At 38.1% G+C, this 27310-nt stretch overlaps 1 protein-coding gene across 4 annotated transcripts in view; it reads left to right on the forward strand.

Moving 5' to 3' along the window:
- Nucleotides 1-27310, forward strand: part of LOC134227912 (tachykinin-like peptides receptor 86C) — a 421610-nt gene that overhangs the window by 131370 nt on the left and 262930 nt on the right. For 3 of the 4 annotated variants that reach the window (XM_062709627.1, XM_062709634.1, XM_062709621.1), the window contains one exon: nt 8185-8907. In XM_062709627.1, coding sequence (XP_062565611.1) covers nt 8714-8907 — 194 coding nt within the window. In that variant the 5' untranslated portion in view covers nt 8185-8713. Of the gene's footprint in view, nt 1-8184; nt 8908-27310 lie in introns of those variants that run through there. The other variant, XM_062709642.1, reaches the window with a different exon arrangement.

Below are 27310 nucleotides of genomic sequence, written 5' to 3' on the forward strand. Positions count from 1 at the left end.
AATCCATAAGTTTGTTCAAATGACTTTATGGATCAAAATATAGTTTTTGTGGATCATTTTTCAATGATTTATAAATCATTAACATTTTCTTTATGGAATCTCCTGAACTATTTTATGGATTTATGGTAGCATTTTATGGAACATTCAGATGTTATTTACGGATCGTTTTTCATTTTTTATGGATTGTTTTTGCACATTGAACGGTGCAAAGTAAGGGCTGCCGTTTGAAAGTGAAAGTGGTAAGAATAACCAAAACTTTTTGGGACAGTATAAGGAGCGCTTGTGGCCAAATTTCAGCAAACGATTTTCATTTGAAGCAGCACGTTATAGTTATCTACCTCAAGGATCTTACAAAGGATTTATATACCTTTCATGGGCATGATCCACCACCAGAGCTAGGACTAGAAAAAAATTGCCGAACATAAAGTCTATTTCGCTCGAGGCTTTTGAAGGTTTAAATAAGAGATCGAGCACAAGAATTGTTGTTTTTATTGTTGTATTATTGTGCACAATTATTGTTGTTTTTGACTACTTGTCGTAATAAACAAAAGTAAAAATGTCTGATGGCATAATTTTGGTTAGAGCTTCAATAGGGGGAAAGACGGCTTTGGCAGGTTTTGTTCTATTATTGGCAGGGGGGTTTTTGTCGACCAAATTTTATGAAATTTGGCCACAATATTCTTTGATATGCAAAGAATGTTTAGGCTAAATTTGATCCTAGTCAGTCATAAAAAACCCCCCTGCTATAATATGTTGTTACTCGGTACTTGGTATATCAGGAAAGCAGTGAAGTGATATACAATAACTAGCCAGTTTGACTGTTGCTATTGAACTATATTTCAGATTTGAGATTTGTACAATTGAAACTTAAACTCTACACAATTATCATATTTCTACTCTACATTATAATTATGGGGGGTGCGTGTATGTACATAACGAATTCCATCTTAACCAATCACTTTCGAGTTGGCTATCCATGCGACATATGTTTTGAAAACAACATATGCCTTTTCTACTCGGGTGGCATATTGATGACTGCCCATAACATAGAATGTATGTCAAGAAAGAATGAGAACACGTAGCTTGTATTGGATGGTAATTTGAGCTTTTGTTTAATAGTGCCTAAAACATATTATGGTTTAAGTAAGGAAAACATGTGCATGTAATAAACTCAAAGGAGGTTTGCTAAGAAAGTAGGTCTGTTAATAAATTTGGCTACGCATGCACTTGAGTGTAATGTTGCTAAGGCAGTTGGGTCTAATTGAAATTTATGACTTGTTAAATGAAATGTACATGTGAGGTCTGATCCAAACATGTTAAAATTGTTTCAGATGAATTTCGAGATGAATAAATTAATAAACAAGATTGAGTATGCTACACTGCCAATAATAGAACAAAACCTGCCAAAGCCGTCATTCCCCCTATATGAAAATTTACAATGATAAATGTGCTCAACCACAGTATAATAGGATAAGGTTAGAACCATATTCCCTACTTAGTATACGAGAAAGGCAAACACGGAGAGCTGTAAAATACGAAATCTGTTAAAGGTCGAAAAGCCTATCTGATAATGTTACAATCAAGTGGTGGAATTGATGGGGCAAAATGCCATGTAATTGCGCGGGCAGCAGGGACTATGCCCAAGGGCATGATGATCCCTCCCCAGGCCATCTGCGAGTTGTGATGCTTGCCTAGGATGTGGTGGGGTTTGACAGTGGACCCCCTCCAAAGCGACCGTGTGACACTCAAAGCGCACAAGTCCAAGTCCTGGTTTCAGGTGGGACACAAAACAGACCTGAAACGAAGGCCCTCCGACGAGACAGGAGGTTTGCACAGGCCCAATAAGCCGCCTGGAAAACCAATAGTTATGAGCAATATAAGAGATAATACGACTCGATATAATCGGCAAAGACCTAGGTGACGATTGGAAGCTTGGAACATGGAACTGCAAGACGCTAGGTTTCGCAGGTTGCGATAGGATGATCTACGATGAATTACATCCCCGCAACTTCGACGTCGTGGTGCTGCAAGAGATTTGCTGGACAGGACAGAAAGTGTGGAAAAGCGGGCATCGAGCGGTTACCTTCCACCAAAGCTGTGGCACCACCAACGAACTGGGAACCGGCTTCATAGTGCTTGGTAAGATGCGCTAACGCGTGATTGGGTGGCAGCCAATCAACGCAAGGATGAGCAACCTGAGGATAAAAGGCCGTTTCTTCAACTATAGCATCATCAACGTGCACTGCCCACACGAAGGTAGACCCGACGAAAGTTCTATGAGAAGTTGAACCGTTCACGTAAGGGCCACGTGCGATAGCCTGATATGTATGGGGACATAAACGGAAACCTTCTTACGAACGAGCGTGAGGTGATCTAAAGGTGGCGGCAGCACTACGAAGAACACCTGAATGGCGATGTGGCAGACGAAATTGACGGTATGGTGATGAACCTGGGAGAACGCGTGCAGGACATAATTTTACCGGCTCCGGATATCTAGGAAATCCAGTAAGAGATTGGCCGGCTGAAGAACAACAAAGCCCCAGGGGTTGACCAACTACCAGGAGAGCAATTTAAACACGGTGGGAGTGTCATTACCAAGATTTGGGAGGAGGAAGTTTTGCCGCAGGAGTGGATGGAAGATGTCGTGTGTCCTATCTACAAAAAGGTTTTTTAGGCGCTTATTCTTTATCGATCCGACGCAGAATCTTGGCCCATTGTTTCTCTTGGAAATTGGCCGGATCGGACTAGTTATGGCCAAAATACTTTTCTTTACCCCAGAAACGAGTAAAAAAGTCTCGCCCATTTTTTAGGCACTTAACTTTAACCAATTTACTCGCAACAAGTTGCGTTCGACGCAAAACCTTGTTCCATTAAATTGGCCGGACCGGACAATGAGATCAGAAATTATGGTCAAAATACTTTTTTTTTACAGCAGAAACGAGTAAAAAGGATTCGTCCATTTTTAGGCACTTATTCTTAACCGATTTGCTCGCAACAAGTTAAATTCACGGTAAAACCCTACCCTGCTCCATTGTTTCCCATTAGAAATTGGCCAGATCGGACTATGGCATCAGAAGTTATGGCCAAAATACTTTTTTTATGCCAATAACTCTAATTCCAATCTCACTCATTTTGAGGCACTTGTATTCAACCGATCTACCCGCAACAAGTTGTTTCTATTGGGAGAAAAAATATTTCAAGCTCTTTTTAGTGGAATGTATTCAACCGTCTAAGACGAGTTTAGTACTCTCCATTTAATTCCACTACGTTTTGTTATCTTTGCAGATACGTATTTCGACCGCAACTGTGTGGTCGTCTTCAGTGTCTCGTACTTGACTCGACTTCGAGTCTCTCAGGAGCTATGCTGCCGCTAACCGCAAGTCGAGTACATCTGTATATGGAGGCCCATATACAGATGTACTCGACTTGCGGTTAGCGGCAGTATGGTCTAAATACATTTTTTGCGTGTTTGTAGTTTTATTCGACGGGGAATTAGCCAGCTAGGACACTGTGTTCGGAAGTTATTGTCAAAATACAATTTTCACACCAAAAAATCGTTTAAAATATTGTTTTCAACCAAAATCGATTGGTTTTAGAAGCAAATTTGGCTAAACAGTAAGTGTATCTTTATGAGAGCTAAAACATCGCCAAAACTTTATTTTTTAATAAATGCTCGAATATAGAGATATGGCCAAAAATCGGTACTGTACCCGTATAATACCTTATTGGTTAAGATACTTGCACCTTACCGTTAATCGATAATGCGGAAATAACTGCTTAATAATCAATTAAATGCTAATTAAGTTGAAACAAGAAAATCAGTATATGTACTTATATTTTACATAGGGAACTGTTCCGATCTCCATCTCACTGTACATATATCCATCTCATCGCTAAACAAAGAAATACGGCACCAAATTCGTCGCTTCTTTTTGTCAACACGCGTGCTCACTGCTGAAAAAAATCACAAAAATAATAAACAAACCAAATTCCTTTCCATTGCTTTGTTTTTTATGGGATGGAAATAGGAGCTATGAGATGAAGTGGCGAACCGTTCCCCTACTTATCATGTTTGAGCGCATCTTTCTATCTTCCATATTTTCAGGGAAGGAGAATGCTCTTTGTGAGCGGGAGCTACAGCATTTTTAGTACTATTTACAGTACAAACTGGATATAGGTGAAACAAAACCTTTTTTTTTTGGAAAATAACACTTTGAAAAATTGGAACAAAAATCAATGAGCCTCATCAGACCCAACTGAGCTTTAAATGGGATGGAAATGGGAGCTGGCTTCTTCTATATAAAATTAGCTTTCTGAATAACGTAAATCTAGCTGCCAAAATGTGCCAATAAGCGTGATATATTTTCATGTAATTGACCTATTTTTCCGACAAATGTGTTCCATTTGATAGAAATGTCAATAAAAAAGGCCATATTATCTTCAGATTAGCGTATGTCAGTGCTATTCAATGTTTTGTGATACAAAACGGGTCAAAACGTTGTATATTTAGTTTCGAAATATTCAAAATCGATTGCTATATTAGTAAACTAAGACTGCAATATCGAAAAACAACGATTCAACACTTAAAATTAAGAGAAAAACATACAGTATCATAAACATAAACATACAGCAAAATTTCTCAAAACACAATATTCTAAAACATTGTCAAAAACCCGAACAAAAAGAATTGCAGAAAACAATTTTTTTTTCGCTCGGGTATCGCATTAAAACATAATAGTGGATTTCACGGTCTAGATTTTGTCGGGCAGCTTTTTGAACACATTCTATGAACAAATCATGGATCTAAATCTGTATTAAACGCCACAATGAGGTTTTGACCGTCTTTTTTCTGAGTTGTTCCAATGTGCGCCCCAGTCAACGCAAGATCGTATATGACGTTTTACATAAGTGGAGGCGATATAGGTACTTCCCCATACAACTTGTACGTAGGGGAACGGTTCGGCACTTCATCTCATAGCTCCCATTTCCATCCCATCAAAAGCAAAGCGAAGAAAAGGTATTTGATTTATTTATTTTTGTGATTTTTTTCAGCAGTGAGCACGCATGATAGCAAGAAGAAGCGACAAGATTGGTGCTGTATTTCTCTGCTTTGCGATGAGATGAATATATGTTCAGTGAGATGGAAAACGGAGCAGTTCCCCTATATCGCTATTGATCTGTATCGAAAAAATACAAAGATTCGGTGCCAATTTGTTAAAATAAAAAAATCATAATACCTAATCAACAGTTCGTGTTTGAGTGATAAAACGACCTACTTTTCCACACCAATGAAATGGGTGTTTTAATGACCATTATGCAACACAAATGGGTTGCATTCAATTAGTATTTGGATCAGCTGTGTTTATATATACTAAAACTTAATCAATTTGATGGGGAAAGTGCAACAAATGTTCAAATGCAACGGTTTATAATTTTTGAAGCATGCCATCAAGCTTGAACTAAAATCAACTAAATGATTGAGGCCCATATTGTATAACATTTTTACTTCTGACTTACCTGATTTACCACCAGGGTGTCAAAAATCTTTGTTTGCAGATGACACAGGTCTCTCAGCCAAAGGGCGAAGCCTTCGTGTCATTTGTAGTAGATTACAAAAAAGTTTGGATATTTTCTCCACTTACTTGCAAAAATGGAAAATTTCCCCGAATGCTTCCAAAACTCAGCTTATAATTTTCCCACATAAGCCGAGAGCTTCTTATTTGAAACCTTCTAGCAGACATATTGTCACTATGAATGGGGTTCCAATTAATTGGTCTAGCGAAGCTAAATATTTAGGACTTCTGCTAGATCAAAAATTAACTTTTAAAAATCACATTGAAAGCCTTCAAGCCAAATGTAACAAATATATTAAGTGTCTAAAACCCATTATAAACCGAAAAATCAAAACTTTGTCTTAAGAACAAACTTTTGATTTACAAACAAATTATTAGACCTGCCATGTTGTATGCTGTGCCAATATGGACTAGTTGCTGCAATACCAGAAAGAAGGCACTCCAGAGGATTAAAAATAAAATTTTGAAAATGATTCTGAAGTTGCCTCCGTGGTATAGTACCAATGAACTTCATAGAATTTCTAATATTGAGACATTGCAACAAATGTCCAACAAAATAATTTCCAATTTTAGACAAAAATCGTTGCAATCTTCTATTGCAACGATTAACTCCTTGTACCCTTAGTATAAAAAAGGTTAAGTTAAATAGGTTAATTGAAATGTATTAATAATAACTAAAAATATGACATAGAAAATAAGGATGATAGTGTTAAGAAAACACGGAACACGTAGTCTAAGAGATGAATGCATGTATTAGATAGTCAGCAAATAAAATTAGTTAAAAAAACTGAATGATTGACAGGTTGACCACGGGCAGGTTCGCCTAGTTTAAAATATTTTACACGCCACGCCATACAAGAAAAAAAAACAAGGCAGGCTCAACACGTATGTAAACATTCAGTTTGAATGAAAACATGTGTCGTCACTACTGACTTCGCACAAGCCGAACCGAGACGATGCTCTACGGTGTCAGCAAGCTTACTTTTGTACTCCAACATATGGCGATAAAATATGCGTCACTCTTGAAGTGTCATTTTTCTTACGAGCCTACCTTGTTGTCTGTATACCGTGGTACCTACACGCGAAACATCGACTAACTAAGCTAAAACAACCATAATTTTTCTAATAAACTTATTTGAGTATTATCAGTATCATTAATTAGTGGAGTTTTACCAAGTCCCCTCTGGCTACGTCCTTGCCAAGCTCTGTATTGAATTTGCATATCGATTAAAAAGCCTGGAATAAAATAACTCCGAGTGTTAATGATAATAGGGAAAAGATCTTTTCCCATCCCCTAAGTTCTTCACTCCGTCACGTATCAACGGAATTAATTGCTTTTTTATTGATGTACACAAAAGCAATCAATTAGACTATAATGCTACTACGTAGTCAAACTAATTAATAAAACTTCGCCATCGCCTTAGTTTTGAAAAGAAAAAAAATGCATTAGCCCGTTTTTTTTGCGCATTCAGAATTGTGAGCTAAATTGAAAGGGATCAGACTGTTCGTCTTTGTTTCTTCAATAGACAATAACGATGCCTGGGTAAACACCCTTTTTCATTTGACATTGGGTAGAATTTCCATTAGGGAAGAAAGAGGTCAACAAAATTCCAATCAGCTACTAAGTTGATCCAGGTTTGCATTTAGATTTTGGATCCCATATCATCCCTACTCTTGGGAAAGCTCAGCGAGCTTTGCATATACTCTTGGCTTAAGAGCTGATACATACGTGCAGAAAATCAATGCCCTCAGCTCCAAATGGTGTTGGTGTGCATCATGCCATTCGATGTTTCCCCTTCGCATTCGGTATTAAGTGTATTGACGTAATTCCAAATGAATCGGTACACATATTGTAGGAATCTATATCTGTTGCAGAAGCAGAGATTTACATCTTGAAAGCAAAAAAAACGTTGGGTTTATGACCTCTCGCTTCACGTTAGGTACTACACCATAATTGGAAATGCCTTTAATCTAGTTAATCAACAGTTGCCTGTGATTTACGATATGTAGCTGATTGCTTTGCTACACTTGCGAGTTATGGAATCATATCCCACTGGCAAACGTGATTTATTAGATGCCGACTTCTGTCGGAATTGGATCGTAGGTTATATGAGATTAAAATTTTCCTTTGAGGTCGGGTGAAACATTCTGTAATGCAGTGAACGCATGATTCAAACTCAAATGCTTGCTTCCATTAGTGCTATATAGCCATCATAATGTTTATATATTTATCATTTTGTATAACATACTGATATCAGTCAAGCAGAACGCTGATTTTCATTTCCTGGAATCAGTGATACTAACATGATGAATATAATAGATTAAAATCAAAAATTTCGCCGACTTCGCTTAGACATAAATCTTTATTTTTAACTGCTATATTCACATATATTTTGCTTTTGACAGAAAATAACGCAATAGATTGAATGAAATCCACAAGGTTGAGGTGCATAGTCCAAACATGTGCGGGCGTACTGCTATTAATATTACATAAGCCAGCACGATAAAAGCAATGCTTTTATTACCTGGGTAACCTCATCCTACCATCAACAACGGTATGTCAGCAAAATAGATGATCTGTCGTTTTTCTTTCTCTCCAATTCCATTGCAGATGATAGCCAATGAAGCAATTTCGCAGAACACAGGAAGCCCGATACGAACGCGGAGCCATATAATTTGAAAGCTATTTGAGGAAAGCTTCATGATTTCGGGTATCAGAATGTCTGCCTGGCAGTGCCGCGTGGGAATATAACGAATTTCGTGAGCCGGGAGCCTACACATGGCCTCTATCGATATAACAGAATAAATATTAACTCCAGAAATGGATAACGATGACAAGTGGTGGTAATCGTGCAATCGTCTTGTTTTGGTGAAGAAGGTCACAGCAGAAGGTGAATATCAAGTGGATTAGATGGCTATTTTATAGTGTTTTTGTGAAGTGTAATGTGATAGATTTCAACAACGTGCCAAAAGAGGCGATGTAGTGGTTTTTCATGTGTTATTGGTTGGGTTTTCCGAAATAGGAGAGCGCTAGCTGCCAATTGCTCAGATTATGCAGATCCGGTAAACAGTGCAGGTGTTCGTAGTTTTGGTATCTAGGAGTATTTTGAACTACAATTACGTCAGAGTTACTTGACACAATGAGTGATACGGTTGAGCTAGGGCGGTTGATTAACTGCACTGAGGAGGCGATTCAGCGCTTTCCTTGGTCGACTGAGTACAATGCCACAGTCATTGGTGAGTTTAACCGGACGGAAGTATTGGACGTGCTCGGTGAGATGATTACCCGAGGAAAGAGTTATGTGCCGCAGGACATAGAGACCGTCACGCTGAGGTAATTTTGATTATTGAAGTTAATAAGGGGCAAGCGAATTATATTTTTATTGAAACTTTCTATTTCAATTTCATTTAATTTTACCACTTCGTAATCTTTATAGATAGTTATTTCGACTTCAACTGTAGGCCATCTTAAGTTTCTCGTACTTACCTCGACTCCTGCAACGATCCCACGAAGCATAAGTAATCGAGCAAACTTTGTTTTGCATCAATAACTTTGCGGAAGAAATACAAGAAAGCCTAAATGAAGAGCTTTGAAGAACGCATTATAATCATGACTGTAAAGTGTGTGTTGTTGATTGTATTGGATCCGGTTCTATCCAGCTTCACGCATTGCAGCAACTATTCAAATGAAGTACAGGATTTGCTTATGCTTGATGAAGGTAATGAAACACGAGACGAATCAAAAAAATATTATATCCAGAAATATTGCAAATGTCTAACATGACATGATTCATAAATCTATATAATCCATTGAGGGTATATCTACAGTACTTCTTCATAGTGCTATTCGAAATACCATGCGCCTCCATTCAGAAATCGCAGCTTCTATAGCGAGAAGGGCCATTTGGGCAGCAACCGCTATTCTTGTCCGACACAAAGTTTGTAACTAGAAATCTACAGATACCAACTATGTATTAAAAACCAAAACCAATTTAGATGTAACGAAGCCGAGTAATAGAGTGTTTAGGAGTGGTGCAAAAGGTTCCCATTCAGCCTTGGAAGTAAAGGCGTTGCACAGTGGTTAAAATCCCGAAAAACGTGATCGTCAGCTTTTTCGGTATGAAATCGTGTTTTAAATGGCATAGTATGTTCAGCAAGTATGTTGCATACATCAAGGGGTATCATTTGAGAATATTTTAATTTTGATTAATTCACCTAAAAGGGAGATAGAATTTTTTTTATTCAAAATTGGTTGTGACAAAATAGCGTCTTTGGAAAAGGTGTCAGAAATAGTGTACAGAAAAACTTTGTCAAAGACACTAGGGGTTTATCTATTGAAACTAACAAAATATTACTCAATTTTAGATAATAGATCATCTAACCCTATAAAAACTATTATACAATGAATAACTTTGCATGGTTCAATTTTTGAGGTCAACGATGTTCTAGAAATTTATTGAGCACATAAAATACATCATTGAACTACGCTCGACGAAATGAGGTGATGTCTGTATGTATTTTTTTGTTGAGCATGGGTAAACGGAAATCTGCAGACACCTGAGGAGGTTAACTCAGGTAGTTTGGGGATGGGATCACCCGACCCACTAAAACCAAAACCCTTTCGCCAGTCCGTACCCCCGGTCCGCAATTAAGCAATACATCAAGTGGGGCACTACTGAGAACGCTCACGCCTATCCTAACGCACTTGACGTTAATACACACAACATCGACTTCAAGGGTGGTAACCTCACCACCCGTCGATCGCAAGCTGTGATAGAAACCTAGCGGTCCGTATCTTAATCCTACGTTGGAGACGAGCACCCCGACAACGACTACCGCGTAAGAACCGCAATGACCTCTTTATTTACATACGGAGGTCCTCGCAGTCCCGCGACATGTTAGTTGTCGGGGTGAGCGAAGTGTTCACTGCACCACGGAAGCCCCTACCACAGAGAACAGACATGGATGCTAGAACAAAATTTTGTTAAAAACGTGTGTAAAGATTTAAATCGCACCTAAGCGCCGCCAACGCAGGCTGCCCGACATAAAAACTCAATCTCACGAAGTGAGGGCGTTGACATACACTACATAAATAATGTAGTGCTGCCATCTAGGAGCGAGCCTAGGCGCAATTCGGAATGAACACTAGCGCTAAAAAGTAAAACACGGCAAATTTTAACCATATTTATCAGCACACTAGCACCGCGCAACGGGGACATAACGACATACTTCAAAATGACCAGTACAAAGTTTTACACAAGGGCACGAATGAAGATGAACGTCTGTTCTCTGTGCCCCTACTGTATTCGTTGGTTTTGTTCAAGACGCCACCACCGCTGCAGTTTCGACATAATCTGTTGAGATGCTGTGTTCACCGCATTCCATATAGCTTCATCCCGGCACATCCTCTCGACGAGGTTGTCCGGGGTTGTATCCATGGCATTGCGTTCTACGTCGAATCGCGGGCATGCGAACATCACATGCTCTGCCGACTCTACCTCACCTACACATTCTGGACAATCCGCAGAATCTGCGAAGCCAAACCTGTGTAGGAATTTTTTAAAGCAGCCATGTTCGGACAACACCTGTTTTAGTTGATCTGACCATGCTTTCTACCGACCCAGTTGGACACATCCGGAATCAGTATGTGGGTCCAACGACCTTTGACTGCGGTGTCCCATGCTCTTTGCCATTTGAGCAGCGAGGCTGCTCTCTTGACACGTATCTTTACCCGGCATCTCTCGACCTTTTCAGCGTCTGTTCTGGGACGTCGCAACCTTTTCTTAGCTTGAAGTCAGGATCTACGAAGGCAGTGTTGCATTTGAACGCGTTCAGTTTGCGTTCAAAAATATTGAACTGAATCCGTGATCATAAGAACACCACGCGCGCTCCGTTGAACTCCAAGGAGGCTTTGCTTGAACACAGTATGAACTTTGTTATTCGCTCAAAGGTCTGTCAGTTCGTTCACACTACTTGAACTTGATGAAATTGTATGTTCCCTGCAAGTCAAGATACGAAAAAATTATGAAGAAAAAGCACCCGTTACGTTCTTCTGATTTTATCTACTTTTTTAATACAGAAAATAAATGATTTATTTAGATGCCATTGGATAGTTTCCATGCTTTGAATCTCTTACGAATTTTAGCGGTTTGTCAGTTTGATATCGGTACCACTATTAGGTTTCGGCTCGTTTCCGCATTCTATCAAACTCAATAATATGCCTATGAAGAATTAATGCGAGCAAGTATCTACATTTTGTCTACAAATTCAAATCATACATCTATTTATCCTTGGAATTTAAGGATTTGGTCGATCAATCACTACACAAAGGCGATACCGATTTTTCGGCGGACTGATATATAATAGGGCGAATCATTAAACCATGCCATTTTCAAATCCCATAAATCAAGGACAATCAGTTAATAATTACCGATGAAATAGGCTGATTAAAGCTGCCAAAGTTTCTACGAAACAACAGTCATGTGTAGAGATAAAGTATTCCAGATAGCAATGAACAATACTGGGAGAATAGCTGCTGTTTAAAAATCGAAGCTATTTTACCTGCCTTTGGCACGAGTTAGTCCTATCCAATTCAAATCCACTGTTTGTAGTTCTTTTGTGTCATTTTTTTTCGCGTATTAAGGACCGGGAAGCAAATACCCGGATAAGCAGCTAAAATACCCTTATCTCAAATTCAATGTCCCGCCGTGCATCCTCCTTAATTATTCGTTGGCCTACGTCATGTTCTGAGTCACATTTCCATATTATTATTACGGAAAGTACAAAGCTTTATTATAAGTCTATTTACTTTGATTGAATGATGAAAATGAGACTTTATAATGGCATCAGATTGTTTAATTTTACTTAGGTGATATTTTGAATGCGTTCAAAATATGAACTAAACGTAGAGTTCAAGAGCCAAATGAAAATTCTGAACAATGATCCAAGATTGCTGTGATCAAGTTCAAAATAAAAGATCGAACGGGCATTTCTTAGCACGCGTTCAGTTCAAAATGCAACACTGTACGAAGGTCTGCAATTGTGTCGGTCCACCAGTACGCAGGTTGCCGATTTCCGGAAGGTTTGGTCCTCCTAGGCATCGTCTCATCGCATGCACGAGTTAGTACATCGATTAACTCATCGCCACTTAATCCCGTTGTTCGTCTCTCCCATTGTAGTGATTCCTCCAAGAGTTCTGGGTTGAACTGCGAGGTGAGCCATCCTAGATCGGTTTTGCCGATCCGCCTTGTGGTTGCGACGGGGGTATACCGGATTATAAAACGAATTTCCTGATGATCGCTGGAGGTATGCCCCTCATGAACCTTCCATTCTGACTCCACCGTCCATTCCGCGCTACAGAGGGTCACATCAATGCATGAATCACCGCTCGGTCCCCTGAACGTTGGCACTTGGCCTTCGTTTAGCAGGACTACGTTCAATACCGCTAGCGACTCTAGCAGGGTATGACCTCTAGCGTTTGTGGACTGAGATCCCCAGTCCACTGCCCACGCATTGAAGTCGCCTGCTACAACTAATGGTTTTAAGCCAGTTAGTTTCGCTGCAAGAATGTCCACTACCCTAGTAAACTGCACTATACTCCGCCTGGGAGGACAGTAGCAGCTAAAAAAGTGAACACCGTTTACCTTTGCTATGACGAAACCCTCATCATCAGGTGATGATACTATCTCCTGGATGGGGTATCGCCCGCAAGTCCAGATGGCCACCATCTGATACTTGTCCGCAATCCAATTGCCGTTTCCAGCAGGGATGCGGTATGGATCGGACAGCAATGCTACATTAGCTTTACATTCGGTAACCGATTGTTGTAGCAGCAGTTGAGCCGCCTCGCAGTGGTTTAGGTTTAGCTGTGTTACCTGCGTGTCTGGATCTGTCTAGAGACCGGACAGGCCTGGATGTTTGTATGTATGTATGTGTGTGTACAACAAAATATGAGACACACTTTTTTGTACTTAGCCTAATCGGATTGCAACAGGTTGCATTCGACGCGGAATCCTGCCAAACTTTTCGCTATTGAATCGGTCATTGCGTTTTGGAGCTGTTAAAAAAACATTGTTTTTTACTCCAATTTTCCCAAGAAGAATATAATTGCAAATCCAAAAAAAAACAAATGCAATGCATTCAAATGAATGCAAATAGACATAAATTGATGAAAATACTAAAATCCGGGGAGGGAGCTCTCAATACTACACATCAAATTAAATATATAAGGGAAGGTGGTCGGTTGTTCGCACCCTTTTGTTTTTAGTTCATATCTTTCCTACATTTGCACAATGTGGTGATATTGTCATACCAATGGAAGCCTATAGACATAAGCTAAAAACTGGTGAAGAGTTTTGATTTATTCCATGTATTGGAAATACTATATTACCAATTTTGTTAAGCGTTGTTTTTATGCCATTCTGAAAAAGGTGGTCGGTTGTCGGCACCCCCGAAAACTCACTCAAAATAAAAAAAATATGAATTGAGGGTGTTGTGGCTGGAAATGTCGAGATTTATTTTGGGACTAGTAATTAAATTTATTGAATTCAAGTACATTATACACAATTCATCAAGATTTTAAAAATTGTTGTTTTTGCTTAAGACTTGGCTTATAGCCTGAAATTAGGCAATGAACTGATGATTTGACTTGATATTTCATCGTTTCCATATGGGTGCCGACAATCGAAATTAGTAATCTTTTAGAAAAGTGAAAGTGATATTTGCTTATTTTATAATTTTGCTTTTTGACCCAACCAAACTTTGACCCAACAAAACTTTGGAGTGGGTTTTCACTTGATAAAGCAATGTTTTCTCTGTAAAATTCTCTGTAAAAGGCTTCGGAAATGAGCATAACAAGATCGTGCTTATATAGCACACGTATAACACGTATCAAAATGACAATATCTGTTTTCTGTCAAAAGTTACGACGGGGTGCCGACAACCGACCGGTGCTGCAACCGACCATCTTCCCCTACTGTTGCCATGCAACAAAAAAAATCGAAAAGAAAAAACAATCAACGTTGGCGCCACCTGAAAAGACTAAATGTTGTATTGCGTGTTATTGTTGATATATTATTGCCTTCACAAATTTGCTTTCCGATAATCTCGTTTTCGGCTCGCACTGACAGCTAGATTTCGGCTAGACGTCAAACATTTTTCGAATCTGTTTCTCCCTCCCAGGAAAAATCTATCCATATAGTGATAATTTGACGTCTTTTATGTGTTTTTCTCATTTTAAAAATGGGTGAGAAAGGCATCACCAACGTTGGTTGGATTAGCCTGTTTTTTTTTTAATTTGTATTCATTTTTTTTAAAAAAAAACTTAAAAAAATATAATGAAGATTGATACGAGGAAAAAATGTATCGTATATACAGGAATACTACTTGAACAGCATGCATAAAGCAGTACAATTCCTTGTGACTATAGCTACTATAGTGGGGCGTCATGGTTATTTTTTTCCAAATCAATGGTTTTTCGAAGCCATTCTGCGTCCTGAACAACAGTACAGAATTTGGGACCGATTGGTTGCTTCCTCGCTTTCCGCATCGCGTTTGAAGTTTGTATGGACATTAGTATGGAAGAACGTATATTTTTGAATTTCTACTTTTGGTTTCAGTTCATCGTAAACTAAGTGGCACATTGCGTTAAAGTATAACCCACTGGCAGAAACATTGATTTCTTGCATATGGTTTGAGCAATCAATTTTCAAAACGAAATAACATTTTTTGTATACCTTCCAGCTACGTACCTTCTTCGGCAAAGTCTTTCGGCATCTTCCAGACTATATGTTAACGTATTGAGTCATCTCCATGTAAATTTAAAACACGATGCGGCATGCGAGGTTGCAACCAATCGATCCCATATTTTGCACAGTTGATTGGGATCCCAAAACGATTAAGAAAAACCTTGATCTCACTTGATCGGACGAAGTTTGCGTTTTTCCGTTTTTCCATACAACTGCGCCCCACTCTAAACCTATATTACTTGAAAATACCATGCGCCTCCATTAGGGTAGATAAAATCTAAAAAATGTTCGATATGACGGGTTCCAGCCATAATGACCGAAACTAACCATCATCGATTTGAATGAGACTTGGCACATGTTTTCAGTTGGCTAGAAAAAAGTCCGCTGTCATTATTGTTCAAGAGTGAGTTTTGAGAAAGACCTAAGTGTTTTCACAAATAATTTATTTGAAAAACCGTAACACCAAAACCATTTAATAAAAAATGTAAAAATGAAAACTAAACTGAAAAAAATATGTTTAACCATTATAGACTCGGAAGCTACCTCTCCATTCTAGAAGGGGAATGGGGGGGGGGGGAGGGTATTATAAAAATAATACACAAATCTCTGCATTTCTCGGAAACTAATCAAGCAAAAGGAAGCAAATTTGGCATGTGCCGGTTTTTGAAGACACGAAATTTTTCGGTGGTTCAAGACCAATTCCAGCTCTAAAAGGGGGGGGAGGGGGCTGGGTGGTGTGTGTATGGTAACTAGAACTACATATTTCTGCATAACTCGAAAACTAATCTGAGGGTGATTGGTTTCGATTCCCGACGCCGGTCTAGAAAATTTTCGGTTTGGTAATTGTCTCGACTTCCCTGGGCATAAAAGTATCATCGTATTAACCTCATGATGTACGAATGCAGACATTGTGACTTGGCATAGAAAGCTCGCAGTTATTAACAATTAAAGTGCTTAATGAACACTAAGGCAATGTCTCAGTGGGGGATGTAATACCAATGAAGAAGAAGAAGAAGATATGTACCCAGATAACCAATGAGCATTATAGTAAGCAGCAAGGTGAGCACCAATATGACATAATAATTGCATCGCATATTCTCCGTGCTATATTTAAGCATTCAAAAAACATCTTCTTCTTCTTCTATTGCTCTGCATTCGATTTTTTGTGGGGTCAACTCAATGTTTTGATAAATACAAAGGCCACGAACAACAACCGCATATAAAACAACCCCAGTGGAACAACATGTATTCAGACAAAGGTAATTTCCACGTCACAGGCTTGAAAGGATTGTGCCGATTAAAAATAGATTAAATCGAAATATCGATGCCGACAAATATCGGCGTTGAAACATCGATATTCCTATACAGTCCCATCCCGATTTTGGCAACACCCGTTTTTGTCTACCCCGATTTTGGCAACACCCGTTTTTGGCAACATTTTCTTCCCGATTTTGGCAACAACCTCAAAAATATATTTTTTAATGTTTTTTAGAGCTAAAATCTTTTTATTTATATGGAATAGGATAAACAAAACCAAAAGTGAATGTCATTAAGGTTCATATGCATATTATGGGCTCTGTACGAATAGTGGGCACTTTCACTGAAATAATGAACCACCACTCGTATTACCGCTCATTGCAAATAATGTCTATTGAAATTTTTCTGCTCTCTTTATTCACGTTTTCCATGTCCCTATTCACACTACCCTAATCTAACCAGCCCACCGTAGAATGTCGTATTTTTTGGCTGACTCACACCGTTGTACATAGTACAACACCTATTAAGCGAAGCCCGCTGTTTACATCATAATGCAACCGATACTGCATGAGTGATCCAGGAACAAGGAATCCCAGTAGGTTTAATTGCTAGTGATTGGCACATTCGATTTTCTAAATGCGCTGTATAGCCATCAAGTCGTTTTGCTCATTATGCGTCTCTTTTCTGGTATCAGCCTAGAAACTGTCATTTTATCCGTCTTTCTGCTGCATTCCCGTTTAGAAAATAAGCAACAATTTTATTTCAAAGAGTCTTTATTGTTTAAAATTGACGCAAATTTGTCTAGCGAATAATATCAGAACACTGTTGGCTTTTCTAGTTTCCTAATGTGTCAATTGCATAACGAGCCTTTTGATTTCAGCATGTTTGCCAAAAGTTCAACAGTAATGATAAGAGTTTGGTAACATGTAACCGTAAGGCTCTCGAGCAGGCACTGACTTAAATCAGATCATGAGAAGAAATCGGGTTAATCTAAGCCAACTTGATGCTCTGCCGCGGGGCAAGTTAAGAGCTTCCTAAGATCTTTGAAATTGGACACGGCTTGGCTTGTTAGACGATGTTGCTCATTGTTTATCACAGCAACGATCGCTCCTACTCATTGTTTGGCATCCATCTGAGCGAGGCAGTTAACTTATTAGCGATGGATGTAGCATAAATTGCAATAGATTAATGCTCACTCACACTGTGATGGCGAAGTACCTCCTGTGAAGTTCCCATGAGATCGCTGGTGTAATTCATGCTGCTTCGATAGGCGAGTGATGCGTCACATATGGTTCAATTATTATTTATTCAGCCTAAGGCCGGAGTGGCCTCTGCGGTACATAACAGTCGTCTCCGTCCACTGCTGTACGTTACCAGTCACGCAGTCTACGGAGGGTCCGTATCGTCTTCTACCTGCTCGCTGCTCACCTCGCCTTCTTGTGCCCGTCAGATCGTTGTAGAGAACCATTTTTACTCCAAGTGCGCGTTGGTCCTCCACAAGCATTGTCCAAGGAGGACTACCGCCACCGGTTTAATGAGGGAGTCTGTTCGGTACGGTGGCAAACTCTCTTCAATCGGAGTGTTTTTGGAGTCCAAAGTACGTACGCTTACGTACGTTGCGTCTCCGAATTTGTTTGCTGAGCCTAAGTACACGAATTCTTCAACCACCTTGATTTTGTCGCCATCGGACAAGCTCGTGGTGAATAGTTGTGTTCTCTTGAGTCTACTTCGTCTTCAACGTGTTAATCACTAGTCCGATGTGCTTTGCTTCCCTCTTCAGTCTGATGTAGGATTCTTCCATCTTTTCAAAGTTATAATAATGAAAGTAGTGCATGGAGAATTGGAGTGCGATGACCTGCAGCGAGCATCAGTTTGTTCGTCTTCCAGCTTCCACTTGGCCACACTATCACTCGTAGTGCTAGGTGCATATACTGCCGTGAATCGCATATTTGTCCCATATGAGTAGGAAACCCAGCAAAGATGGGACATATATGCGATTCACGGCAGTATAGTGCTCATGGATCAATCATTGCCGCCTGAAATATTCCTGGGTTGAGTGCTAGGAGACCGACTAGTGCAAAGGGATTTGGTTTTAGTGAGTCGAGTGTAGTTAACACTACACACTACATTGGATACGCTTCTAAAACAATGGAACGACTTATGCCTTGCGTTATTTTTTTCCATAATGTCAGCGAAAATTGTGCACAGAACTTAACTCTTAATCACGCCGACCACAAGAAAGATTGCCTTCATCAAAATTCATTATATAAGAATCAGAAATTTGCAGCACATTTAGTCATATTGTATCAGGCGGATCGTTATTTGATTTATATAGTGAATTATGATAAAAACAAGCATTTTTAGTGGACTTAAGTTTATATGAGATGTCAGATTGAAGTCAGTATTTCAATGGACTACAATAGAAACGTTTTTTTATCACTACAATTTTTGTAAGGACGTGGCCGTCGGCTATTGTTAATTTCAAATATTATTTATTATTAAATTTGTATTATGAAATTGGCTAATTAGTTACATTATCGTTTGATTACCATTCTTGAGTTTGTTTCAATTTTGTTTGAACTGAAACTGAATCTCCGAGTTATGAATAATATCGCAAAAATGTCAATTATGATGCACGTGCATCACCTAAACACATTCCACATACTTTGTAGTACATATTCTTAGTATTTAGCTTCAATCAGGCAAACAAAAAAAAATTGAAATTTTGTATGAAATTTTTTTCCCGTTTTTGGCAACATCCCCATTTTGGCAACATTAAAATCCGGCCGTGTTGCCAAAATCGGGAAGGCACTGTATATCGATACGCCCGAAAAATTAAAAGCACGAGAAAAAAAAATTAGGATAGTTTAGATTTCTCATTTCAGGTCATCGTATCACACATCAAAGTTTCGCTGTTTCGTTGTTTTCAACAGATTGTGCCTAAGTGCTATATTTTTGGAATTTAAAAAATCGAAATTCGATATCCGCTAGAAAAAATCGATACGGTCAAATATCAAACTTAAAAAAATCGATACAAAATATCGATTAATCGGAGCGAAAATATCGATTCCCGATATATCGTATCGGTATCGCCAATTCCTACATCTTAGATTGTGCCAGACCGCAACAGACTGCTGTGTTGTCGTTCTGTAATAACGCTTGCATTTGCGCTTCGGCTCTGCCTTTTAAAACGGCACAATATTCTATTTTAACCAACTGAATCGTTTATTCTCGAGGTGGCACAATATCGCTGTCACTGTCTTCTGAGGCTGTGAAAATTACCCCGGCCGGAATATATGTTATGTGGTTGCTTTTAGGGAAATGGACACTAAATGCCAACCCAGTTGCTTCATTTCACTTTACGATAAACAGCAATGCGCTTTCTAAATGCCAATTTAAGCTAATGCATCTCACTATAGCTATGAGAATGCTTATTTTGAACAGCTAGGTTTTCAAAACATCAAATTGCATATGTAATACAAGTATAAACTAAATACAATATTACCTATTTTGATATTGATCTCGTTTGTGATAGTTGCATTCTGATATGTGCTAGACTCAGTTGGAATATCACTGAAGGCGTTTATATCGAGCAAAACTATTACCATCATCACACTTTCTCATTTAGTCCAGCAGGCAAGGGCGATGACTATTACAACATAGGATGACAATAGCAGTGAGTTTTGCTTTTAATACAAAAGTATAATATTGAAATATGTAGTATTAGAACATAAAAAGCAAAGAATTTTAAAAAAATACAACGGAATGTAGGTAATAGACTTTTTTTCGTGAGTTTTGGTAAAGAATGTCTTACACTCATCCAGGCGAGGGGCCTCCGTAGTTAAGTAATCGAACAAACTACGTTTTCCAATAACAACTTGGCGGAGCTTCGAGGAATGCTTTATAATCATGATTGGAATGGGTGAGCTATTGATTGCATCTGATCCGGTTCTGTTTAGCTTCAAGCATAGCAGCAACTATTCAAATGAAGTGCAGGATTTGCTTATCCTTGACGAAGGTGACGAAGAATAAGACGAAGGAAAGTATATCATATACAGTAATATCCCGATTTTATCACCCCCCTGGTGAATTTTGAGGTGATAAAATAGGACATGTGACAAAATCGGGAAAAAAAATTATTTTCAATTTTTTAATTTATTTTACAAATATGAAATCGGGATGTGATCAAATGTCGAAAACGTGATAAAATCGGGTCGACACTGTACTGGAATGCGACAACACTCTAACATGATTCATAAATCAATATTAACTATGCGTACATTAATACTTTATTCTATTCTATTTGAAATACCATGCGCCTCCATTAGAGAGATTAAGTTTTTTTTCTTTGCTTGATGTTCAACTGTTCGATTGAGACCTATATAAAGCCTTCTCGCAGAGAGATAAAATTTCGAAAACGCTCGAAGTCCCTGCTTCGATCTATCTATTTTAGGATCTTTTATACAGTTTTGGAGGCCTGCCATAATTTCAGGGAGTTCGAAGCTGACTTAGAGGTGGCGCAAAGGCGATTAAAGTTTGTGTGTGTAGGGCTGTGGGGTAATGGGTTCGAGTCCCATCGAAGGGAAAGTGGTTACCTCCAATACATTTTCCAAATCAATATCTTTCACATAACGTACATATTCACATATGAGTTTTCATAAAATTATTATATTTTTTTATTGAAAAGAACCAAGTTATCACTTGTTATAAGTATTGGTATTCATAATTATTATATCACATTGTGTTATAACCATGTTATGACGATCATGAGTTTTTTTTATCCGGAACAAAGAAATTATAACAAAGTTACTGCAGATATTGTTATTTGTAACACACATTGATATACAGTAAACTGTCCCTAGCACGATGTTCTGTAACTCGATATTTTCCCTTAATCGATAAAAATCAAAACCCGTTGAATCTAGCATAGTGCGTTTCCTCCGTAAGTCCATACTTCCCTATCTCGATATTCTCTTAGTCGAAGAAATTTTCCAATGCATTTTCACCTCGCTAACTTGTTGTTGTCAGAAACAGTTCATATGCACGGTGTCAGGCCATTTGACCGAACGCCATTCAGCCAAATGTCGTCTGGATGAATAGTTAGAAAAAGCCTAGCTTGCGAGTAGTGAAAAGTGAGTAACGAGACGTAAGTAGTGAGATTTACATGAAGTGCACAGCGAGAAATGAGGAATGAGACATTACGAACATCTCATAAAATGTGAGAAGTAGAAGGTGAATTGAGAAATGAAAGAAAAAGTAAGAAGTGAGAAATGAAAAGTAAAAAGTGAAAATTGAGAAGTAAAAAGTGAGAAGTGAAAAGTAAGAAATAAGAGTGAAAAGAGAGAAGTGAGAAATGCGAAGTGCGAAGTGAAAAGTAAGAAGTAATCAAGTGAGAAGTGAAAAGTGAGAAATGAATAGTGGAAAGTGAAAAGTGAAAATTGAGAAGTGAGAAGCGAAAAGTTAGAAATGAGGAATGAAAAGTGAGAAGTAAGAAGTAAGAAGTGAGAAGGGAATTGAAGTGAAAATGGAGAAGTGCGAATTGAGGAATGAGTAGTGAGAAGTGCGAAGTGAAAAGTAAGGAGTGAAAAGTAAGAAAAAAGCATGTGAAAAGTGACAAGGAATAAGTGTAAAGTGAGTAGTGAGCAAAGTGAGAAGTGCGAAGTGAAAAGTGTGAAAAAAGTGAAAGGTAAGAAGTGAGAAGAGAGAATCAAAAAGTGAGAAGGGAGAGATAATAAAACTAAGCAGTGAGAAGTGAACAGAGATCACTACTGACTGCTCAATTGTTATTGAGCACCAGAGTGATGAATTACGTCTCATTCACTTGAACACTGAAAGGGAAATCTAGTCAGCAATTTTTAACCCCGTCGTGTTAAGTCGTGTTCTATGCCGTCTTAATTGAACAGTGCCTGAGCAGTAACAATTTCCATGCTTCTCAGATTTATTTAATTCTTCTAGCAGATTTATTAGAGCAATCATTATTGCTAGTTTCTCAGGTTTATTGGCGATCTTATGGCTATCTATAAACCTCGCATAAATCTGCTGAAAAAGCTTCAAACGTCAAATCCTTATTGAGCTCATGATCAACTCTTCAGTTGTAAAGAAGAGCGAAATAAATCCTATTTCCACGGCTCGATTAATGCCAAAATTTTTGGTCGTGATGCGGCCAAGTGAATAACCACAATAAGATCATTTGCTTAGCGAAGAGTCTATAATGGTGTTTCATACAAATCTATCATGGCCATATTGAAATATGAGAAGCACCTCCAAATCAGGTAAAATTATCACTAAAATTCATAATAAGACGGTATTTTCACCGCCCAAAATACTTCTGCCGGCATTGGATTAAATTTATAAATATAATGGGGTGGATTCAATTGAGATTTGCGGTATTATTGTTATAATTATTTTCAATTTATTACCCAGAACTATTTTATTTTCACGGCGCATGGTATTCAATCTTTTATTCTTCCTTAATTTCACGATAAAATTGAATGAGCACCTCATTTTAATGGCAGTACAGTGATGAAAAACCTTGGAAAAATTATTGTTTTGCCTTCATGATTTTCATCAAGAATCCTATTTTTTTATTATTTTCGTATTTTTTTTTCTTTTTCAAAGGCACCTGTCAATACCGCAGCCAAATTCCCCTTTTTCGGGTGGTTTAAAAAGGGTTTCAAATACTCTTAAAATAGCTTTATAGTAATCATCAAAATTGGTCCACTAGGTAATATCTTACTCTTATAGTGGTCATCAGAAGGTTGTCATGTAATAGTGAGTGTTATTGTTAGTTTTTAAAATTTGATCTTGAAAGCCGTTCCTAGAGTAGAATAAAACTTGAAATGTTACTTGGGATTGACTAGATTCTATTCTGTTAATTGAGAACCGAGTAATTCAATTGACAGGCGGTCGGACAAATGGGAAATGGCAGGAAAAACATATTTCCTGTTTCAAATTTAGTATGTATTATTGATGACAAATTTATGTGTTTACCAAAGGCGGCAAATTTCACCACGAAAATTGGTTTTGCGCAAAGTTTTCGAACTGACATGATATGTACTAATCGAATAAATGCGTTGGCTGCTATCAATTAAATAGCCAGGAGCTATTCAATTGAGATCTACGTAGGCTATGTTCATATTCAGGTCAAAAAATTCAAATGATATTGAGATTTCACGGCACTGCTGCGCACATCTCCACTACTCAGTACTCACTTATATTTCCCAGTACTCACTTCTAACTATCTGCTCTGTGCTCAATTCGAACATCGAATCTTTCGCCTCTCAGTTTTCACCTTTCAGTTCTCCACTTCCCAATACATACCTCGAATATCTCATTTTTTACATCACTTAATAAGGAAATAAATGTTAACTATTCGGCCAAATGACCTTTTCGGTCAAATGACCCTTTCGGCCAAATGGCATTCGGCCAAATAATTCTTAATCCTATTTCTAAGAAAACATGCTAAGAAAAGTTTTTGATATTTGAAAAGCAAAGATAAAACGTTTTCCATATCTACATACCTCCCTAACTCGATGGTCCCTTCACTGTAATTGTGATATAATTTTGTTCTGACTAACTGGTCGGGATCTTTGATTTTTTTTTTGCAATTCTTCGGATTTTCCATAAATTCCCTCGTAATCCCTAAAGAGTTTTCAAGAAAAATTCTCTATCCAGCATTGTATGTAATACTACGCAATTGAAAAGGATAGACTGCTGCAATTTTAGACTAGCGTGAGGTGGCAGGTGTCAGCATTTAGTTGAAAACACAGCCATTTGTTGTCATATTTTCAGTTCAGTGCCTTTGAAATATACAAATGAACACAATTAAAAACATCTTATTTGTTGTGAATAAAATTGAACTCAATATTGTCCTTTGCAGATAGGGATAAACACATTATCGCTAGTCTATTTCGTTACTTTGTTTTTTTTTAAAGACTTCTTGTTATTCTTTATCGGGCTATTCGAAATATCATGCGCCTCCATTAGTGTAAAATCCAAAAAAGCAAAATAGATTCAAGTAATGATCCAAACATTTTCATGAATTGTATGAATTATTGGTACACTTATTCAAAGTTATGGTCATGATTGGGATCCCCATACGGATCATATTATTTCGAGGGGGCTGATGATGTATTGATCATCTGGCAAATGATTACTCATTCATCTTTACCGATTTACTCGTAATAAGTTATAATAATCGATGAAGTTGTGTAAAATTGGACGGATCGGACATTGGATTAAGACCAAATTACAGTGATCGTTCGCTAATTGGGGCACAACCTCACACCGAATGCCTGCCCCTCGATAATTTGGAGTGTTTTGACCAGTATCAATGTTGTTTATTTTTCACATTGAACACTTGAGAAAACGAAACGTCAACGCGGTTTTAACAAATTTTGAAATTTGGCTTTAATTGGGTTTCATCCTAATTAGCGAACTTCTTCTTCTTCTTCTTATTGGCATTACATCCTCACTCTGGGACAGAGCCGCCTCGCAGCTTAGTGTTCATTAAGCACTTCCACAGTTATTAACTGCGAGGTTTCTAAGCCAAGTTACCATTTTTGCATTCGTATATCATGAGGCTAACACGATGATACTTTTATGCCCAGGGAAGTCGAGACAATTTCCAATCCGAAAATTGTCTAGACCGGCACCGAGAATAAATTAGCGAACTCCCAACTAAATTAAATCCATTTAGCGAACGTTAGCTGTACTTGTGTTAAGACGTACACTGCCACGATTCACACAACAGTCCCATATCGATTTTGATTTTTTTTTGTAAACTTTACATTGCCTTCTGTTTCTGAAAAACTGATCATATAACAGACTTTGTTCTAGAAATTTGAAAATCAAAACTCATTTGAGTTGTCTCCTTCAGATTTTGATGCTTTGCCACACGAAAAATGAACATATTTTTTATCTATTCAATAGTCCTCTAGCATTGTATACCAATGAAGAATATTAGCACTTATACTCATTCAATATGTTCGCTACATGTTGCGTCAGATAAATTATTCTTAAAATCAATTCCAAATTTATATGAAGTGAGCAGCTGCATCAATCGATCCACCACATCATCAACTTCCTGCCGGCTGCGGCTGGTTGGATGCCCATTACAAAGGGATCACCCTTCTGAACTCGGCGTACAAAAATCTGTCGCGTATCCTTTTTAATAGACTGAGACCATTTGAGGAGTCCTTCGTCGGCGAATACAAGGCAGGTTTTCATAAGGGCCAGTCAACGCCAGATCAGATGTTTAGCCTGCGGATGATCCTTGATAAATTTCGGGAGTACAACTTGCAGATTCTCCATTTGTTCATTGATTTTAAAGCAGTGTACGTTTCAGTGAATAGAAATGAGCTGTGGCTGATAATGTCCGAACATGGTTCCCGGCGAAACTGATTAGACTGATACGTGCAACGTTGGATGGCTCGAAATCAAGTTTTCATATTGAAGATGAAGTGTCAACCTCGTTTGTGACCTTAGATGGATTGAAGCAGGGTGATACATTTTCAAATTTATTGTTCAACATTGCTCTCAAGGGCGCTCATAACGTTGAATACAACTTGTTGTAAGACAGACATTTACTCAATTCGTCATGCTGAATCGATTGGTAAATAAGACTATGGTTTTCCGACCCTCCTATTAAAGCTCGATTTCGTAGAAAAAATATAATCTTTTGGTACAACTTTTTTGTTACAAGACAGGCGCCATCGCCACTCATCGGATCAATTTCGGCTTCTTTTTCCTGCAAAGCTGCAAAATATAATGCTATTCTACCTATACTTAAATAGGTATATTTCTTCGCTAGCAACCAATTTGATCAGATGCAATGTTCCGAATCATGACTTGCGGCAATAAATTTAAGAGCAGACCTCAGAAGGCTAGCTACCAACATCGCGGCGAAATTTCTCACTCAAATGAAAAAGCAAAAAAAAAATCGAGTACCTGCATATGCCTGTATACATGTGGGAAAAGTATTACGGTAAGCCAATCTCTGGGATGGGCAGAGATTTTAGAAAAAAATGCATAGGCAATTAAGAAATTTATCTGTGGGCTGATTACAAGAAAAAGGCTAGTTCTTTGAGAAGTTTTGCATTTTTTGCTGCAGTCTTTCTATTTGTTTTTTATGTAATTCAGAATTATTTTCTTAGAGCTTCTCAACCTAAGTTGAGATATTGTATTGCATTTTCCATAGAACATTTTATTTTTATGTTGTATTCTTATCTTAGTTCGAAGATTGCCAGTTGTCGGGTATCATGTGGTTTGAATATTGCATTAAATGATGTTTCATTTCACTTTTGCTCTATTATGTATGTGCTTTAGACTTAGGCTTATGGTTGTTATGAATTGAGTTGCTAGAGGGGTAGAAAGGGTTTTACACATTTATAACTTTTATTGGACTCGAATCACAAACTCAAAGACATCAATTTCGAATAAAATTGGTTGGTTTTCAGTCTTGATTATTAAGTGTGTAATGCATATTGATGATAATGGAACGTTTGATGTTTCGCATTTCATGTGTTTCTCTCACCGCATGCCCACGAGGACATTAAATTGATAGAATCGAGATGTACTATTATTACTTGATTCCATTGCGAGTTAAATTCAGCAACTTGTTATTTTGTACACTGGTATTAGCCAGAAACAAAGTTTCTTGTTGAGAATATTCACATATCAATTTTTGTCACGAGAAGCATTCACAATTGTTGAATTGAAATTGAAAATAAAAGA

The sequence above is a fragment of the Armigeres subalbatus genome, chromosome 1 (assembly GCF_024139115.2).
Source record: "Armigeres subalbatus isolate Guangzhou_Male chromosome 1, GZ_Asu_2, whole genome shotgun sequence".
Lineage (NCBI taxonomy): Eukaryota > Metazoa > Arthropoda > Insecta > Diptera > Culicidae > Armigeres > Armigeres subalbatus.